Source organism: Puntigrus tetrazona, chromosome 21 (genome assembly GCF_018831695.1).
Source record: "Puntigrus tetrazona isolate hp1 chromosome 21, ASM1883169v1, whole genome shotgun sequence".
In the NCBI taxonomy this organism is placed as follows: Eukaryota; Metazoa; Chordata; class Actinopteri; order Cypriniformes; family Cyprinidae; genus Puntigrus; species Puntigrus tetrazona.
In genome coordinates this window covers 19043218-19049281 of record NC_056719.1, presented here as the reverse complement: position 1 = coordinate 19049281, position 6064 = coordinate 19043218, and the positions used below count along the sequence as shown (strand labels likewise).

Sequence of the window (6064 nt, the reverse complement as noted above, 5' to 3'; positions counted from 1 at the left end):
ATCATTAGACCCATTCAAACCACCAGACCACCAAATGCAGCAGTGTCCGTCCTAACATAAAGAGCACTGTCATTAAACGGCACGCAACAGGAAGCGGTCAAGCGCATCCACTGCAAATATGAGTAAACGTGCGTGTAATGATTGTTTATTTCTATTAACGAGAGTGGAATATTTCATGTAAATGTGTGTCTGTTTATGCTGTGCTAAAAGAGAAGTCTTCAGTCCTGACTTAGACTTTCTAGGGCTGTTTGGGACTCCCTCTCATGATTCTGAGGTAGAAGAAGGCACTGGTAACGTGATTACTGAAAGACTGTCTGTTATCAGCAGAAGTCCAGAAAATTCCTACCCCAGAAGACCTCTGGATGTCGTGATATTTTCATTGTCTTCAGTAGCTTCAGATCATGCAAACTCCAGACGAGGTTTACAGACACGACACCAATCCAACAAACGGAACCTTTTATTAGGAGGTTCTGATTTCAGTATAAATCACACTACACATTTCCTTTAGAAAAATCGTTATGTACACTACAGTGCTGACGAATCAAACAGAACCAAAGAAACCCTTGATATAAATAAGCTCTATGGAAAAGCCTGTAGAGTCTTTAAAAGAATTCTGTGTCATCTTACAAAAAATATATATGTTCATGTCAGCTCTAATACGACTAAAGCCTACAACTGAAAATATATTATTCGAGGACCTGTTTGGATTTGAAGAATTTTCTCAGTGCAGCCGAGCCGAAGTGCTTGGATATTTCACAGTTACGGACAGGCACTGAGGAGCGAGTTACGAGCTACATTTGCCATGTTGACAAGCAGTAACAGGAGAGAGACCGAGAGAGAAAAGGATTCTCTGCTCGAGTCAGATCGATTACGAAGAAAGAAAAACCGGTAGACAGTAGAAATAAAGTGATTGAATGAAGCGCCGTTTAAAAACCGTTCTGTACAAATCAGTATAAAAAGTCTTTGTGTGGTTCATGCGGGTGAGCTCGGACCGCCTTTGGGTGCAGAGAGTCTGGGGTGCGGTCCGGCCTCAGAGGGGGCGTGGCCTGGGTCAGGGGCGGAGCAGTCCAGCTGATTGACAGTCCAGAGCTCAGTTTAGGGCCAGGTTTGGTTATTAGTGTGGAGGAGTGTGTGTGTTTGGCTGCGTTCGCAGAGTGTGTGGGTTTGGTTGTGTTAGTCGGTAGCATGGGCTTGGTTATGGTAGCCAGTTGTGTTGGTTTGGTTGCGTTAGTAGGTGGTGTGGGTTTGGTTCGATTAGTAAGGTGTGTTGGTTTGGTTATATTAGCCACTTGTGTTGGTTTGGTTGTGTTGGCAGAATGACTGAGTTTAGTTGGTGTTGAGGGCGTGTGGCCTGATTTGTGGACAGAGGAAGAATGGAGATATCTGGATGCGGAGGTGTGTGTGTGTTTGGTTGGTGTTGATGTGTGCGAGTGCTTGGTTGGTGCTGGTGTGTTCGTGTGTTTGGGTGTGTGTGGACCGGCTGTGGAGTTGCGTGACAAAGCGCTCGGACATTCTGCCGCGTGGTGCGCTTTGGGTCGGCCGTCAGAAGAGACAAGAGGCGGAGTCGAGCTGCTACTTCCAGGAGGAGGCTTGGGTGGTCTGTCAGCGAGTAGCTCCGCCCGCTCCATCTTTATTTGTGTTACGCAGAACGGCTCCGGTACCGGTCTGCAGTCTGTGCTTGCAGCTCTGCCGTTCTCTCCAGCCGACTCCTGCTTGATGTGCTGCTTCAGCTCGTCTGCCTCACGAGTCTGCTCTTCTTCGGGCGGCTGATGGTACTGCTTCAAACGCACGTGCCAGGCGAGGCTGCACACGGCCGACACGCTCTTGAACTGATGAACTACGTTGCGAGGGATGAAGTAGATGTCGTTATCGTAGAGCTGGATTCGAGCGTAGCGGATTCCCTCTCGCCTCAGCTGATTGAGTTTAGCATCGTCCACCCACTGCACACACTGGACAGAGAGAGAGAGAGAGAGAGAGAAGTAGCAGGATACTCATCAACATTCTGGCGTCTCGGATATCTGCTCTTCTGGACTAAATTAACTTGTCTATAACGACTTGTCATGTTAGTCACTTTGAACCAACCCGGGGTATTTTGTTTTGTTGTCTCTCTCAGGTCGCCATGTCTTTGTATTGTTTGGGCTTGAATTTTAATGAGAGAAGCTACATGGTGTGGGTCACATCTTACATCACACAAGAAGAAATACTAATTACTATTACTGATTCGTGTTTAAATACACACTGCATCCAGACTTTTTACTACCTGAATTTGTAGTATGCAGTTGTCATTCCCATAAAAACCTCTATCAGTGTACAGAGCAGGATTCAGCACTGAAAGGACTGAGCAATGAACTTATCTTCAATGTTTATCTGGCCTTCAAGGAAGGGTTTAGAGCGAGGTACAACATATCACCTCTCTCTTCCCGCTCCTGGACGGCAGTGCTCCAGATCACATAACAGCGAGGGTCTCACTGAGGGTTCAGTACAGGAAGTGACCTCACCTGAGAAAGAGGCGGCTCGTAAAGATCTAGCTGCAGCCGCTGAACCACGTCAGGGAAATCAGCTGCGTGGAAACAGATCACGTCTTTGGTTATGCGTGGAGGATCAGCACTGCAAGAGAACACAAACAATCCAGATCACCAGCTTACACCAACAAACCACAACAGACAGGTGCTTCATCCAGCTTCCAGAGGAATCACAGCTGTGTGTGTGTGTGTGTGTTAGGGTTGTCACAATACCATAAATATCTTAAGTATTACGATACCATGTAGTAATATGATACCATACATTATTGTGTTCATTTACAATTCAATTTTACAAAATGAATCAAAATTGTATAAACAAATAGATGTAAATGAAAACAGACAAGAGTTATTTGAATAAATGACTGCTTATTAGACATTCATTCAGGCTGTCTAATACCCTAACCCTAACCCTAAGCCTAACCCTAACCCTAACCAGCACTTTAAATACAATAACGGCTTTATGGCATAAAATAAAGAAAAGAACAAAAACTAAAACCAAAATTTTTTACCTCAGGGGCGTTAATCATTCTCTGGATGAAGTAATCATTGTGTTGATGCCGTTTACTTCTCCCGCACGCAATTTGCACCACACATTTCTTGCACCCACAATAAATTAGTCTATCTTTACATTATGTCCACAAATATCAATTCAATCGAAACTGGAAGCATATCATTGTGTCATTGTGTGAGGACATGCAAAACAGTAACAAATAAACTTACCGGGTCTAAACAAACTAATAGGATATAGCACCTAAAATACAATATTGGCATTACTAAAGCTTGTAAAGAACAAAAACTAATTTCTAAACATAAATTTTACCAGAGAAGCGTTAAACTAAACCTCCTCCGGAAACTGAATGAAGTAATTTGTGTATCAACGGCGTTTGCTTCTACCACATGCGATTCGCTCCACAAGCATCTTAAACCCACAAAGCAATGCGTCATAAAAAAAATACAGATAAACTACGGAATTTTCCAAAAATTATGGAAAATTCCTTTAAAAATACAGTAAAAACTTTCATTTTCAGTTATTGATTTTTTTTACAGTGTAGACTGCTCTCCTTATAATTAGTATATATAGCAAGTTTCAGCTTTGAAGGACCTACCAATCAGGAGATATAGGGGGGATACCAATTGGTAGGGGTACCAAGCATCCTTTTTATCTATATAACCTAACCTAACCTAAACCCTAACCTAACCTCACCCACCCAAACCTAAACCCACATTAAAACAATGTTTTGTTCTAAATAGCATTGTGTACAATATTAGTGCTGCACTGTCAAAACATTGAGCTCCATAAGTAAAATAAACCAAGTCAAATCAATTCAAAGAAAAAGAAAATCAGGAATAAAAACAGGGCTGCAGATTTTGTCACAAGCACACCTATTAAAAAAATAAAATAAAAATAAAAGCATTTAACAATGTGCAGGAAGTTTTACTTTAACACTTGTTGCTTTGCATTTAAGAGGAATTTAGGAATATATAGGAATTTCAGTCTTGGAGGATTTTGATGTTTTGTTTCCTTCATCTCAGCCTTTGACCAAGATTTTTTCCCGGGAAAACTCTGAAAGAAATGAATACTTGCGAAATGAAAACAATATCTTTGCTGTAATGAATTATATTTATTACTAAGATGTACCGTGAACTTTTCATAGCAGCAGGCAATATATTATGCAAAATATCCTACAAAGGCATAGCATCACCTAGAGTTTTGGTGGTGTAAATTTATTGTGAAGCAATATTTTCATCAGTGCTCTATCAGCTTTTACATACTTAAATCTTTTTACTTTACAAAAGCCTAATTTTACAATGCATACATGAACGTTGGATGCTTACATTTGAAATTAATAAATAATAAAAGGTGCTTTAAATGTTAAATTAATCTGCCAGTAGGTGTCAGTAAGTCACTGTTAATAAGTGGTGGCAACCTAAGGTGGGATAAAATGCAATGTTGGACCAGGATTGTCAGACTGGGATCTTGGTTCAGATGGTCCTGAATCTGCAGAAACAAACTGCCATGAAGAACAACATCCAGCATCAGGACACTGAAACGTCCATCTGCAAAATTCAGCCTATCCAATTTTTTAAATTATATAATTGTTTTAAATTGTATTACCACAAAGAAATGTCTAGATTTTTTAACTGCAATGTAGATTATTATCTTCAAATCTTCAGACCTGGGGCCTCATTTAAAATCTCTCCATAGATTTCATCCTAAAAGTGTATGTATGTTCAAAAGCTAGATTTTACGTACGCATTTAAGTTTTCAGATTAATAAAACCATGCACACAACAGAACTTCTGCAAACATCTCTTTATAAATCCCAGTCAGGTAAAGATTGTGTGTATGAGCATGATTTTTCCCAGAAATAACCACATATGGAGTTTACAATGCCTAGTTTTCCTATGCATAACCTTATCTGCACAAAAGAAATGTATCTATCCTGTTGGAAATAAATAACTAATCTTGAAAGTTATTTAGCCCTAAATAGATTTTTTGCAACTGCAGAATATCTGAGTGCAGTGAAAGACATTACATTAAAACAACATTAAAATGATAAGGTACAGACTGAGCAGCCACAATCTGACTGTAGAGATGGATAGATGTTGAGAACACTGGCTGCCCAAAGAGCTTTTATACTGTTGTGTGACAATAAGGTGCCGGTGTGGCTTAAAACTCTGCTGATTATGATCTTTGTGATTAGCTGGGGCAGAGCCTGGCCGATCAGTGACAGTATGTATTTATATTTATTATTATTATTTATTTATTAATAGTACATATCTGTTCTTTATTCAATGCAAACACTGCTTTTGCAATACATTGTAACAACTGTAATACCAATAAAGCACATATTGATAGCACAGACACACACACACTAAGGATGGTTAAAGACGAATTCTAAATGGAAATGATCATGCTTATCCTCTTTGAGGTGAGCAGAGCATGTGTGTGTCATAATAAAGCCAGAAGGAATGCACTTGGTGAAAGGAGTGATGTAATTCCTCGTTATCTTTAGTTGGCATGTTCCCGTGACAACGCAGCAGTCTCTGACAGCACTAAGCAGATTAGTTGATGGACACATTCGTTTTTATACATTAGCATTAAAAAGACATTCTTGACAATAAAACAGCTACATCTGCATGACAGAGACCATGCTGCATGGTCAAGTGAACATCCCAGCTGAAAATAAAGGAGGAAATTACAACACTCACTTCTCCAAGTGCATTACAAATGACTACATTATGACACGCACATGCCCCAAGTCTCTCCTCCAGATGGGTAGACATGATCACTTCCATTTGGAATTCGTCTAAATCCAAGACACACACACGAAGAGAGAGAGAGAGACAGAGAAACAGACAGAATATTTGACAAATGCCAAAAATGTATTACATACTGTACATGGTCCTTGTCCTAAATGAACTTCATCAAGTTTTGTATTAAAAAGTTATTACAAAAGATTATTGCAAAAGATTTGTGCCTTTGTTACATTGAGAATCAAAAATAAACATTACATTGTAATGTAACCCCTAAATGGCAAG

General features: G+C 40.0%; 1 protein-coding gene across 1 annotated transcript; it reads right to left on the bottom strand.

Moving 5' to 3' along the window:
* Window positions 1-439: 439 nt before the first annotated feature.
* Window positions 440-2651, bottom strand: LOC122326045 (mucin-2-like). The gene is made up of 2 exons (XM_043220715.1): window positions 2499-2651; window positions 440-1949 (listed from the first exon to the last, which is right to left on the bottom strand). Exon 2 carries the CDS (start codon window positions 1626-1628, stop codon window positions 948-950), a length of 681 nt encoding a protein of 226 aa, XP_043076650.1. The 5' UTR covers window positions 1629-1949; window positions 2499-2651; the 3' UTR covers window positions 440-947.
* Window positions 2652-6064: the final 3413 nt, after the last annotated feature.

Coding starts and splice junctions, on each gene's coding strand:
- LOC122326045 (XM_043220715.1), bottom strand. CDS start 1,628: ATGGAGCGGGCGGAGCTACTCGCTGACAGACCACCCAAGCCTCCTCCT.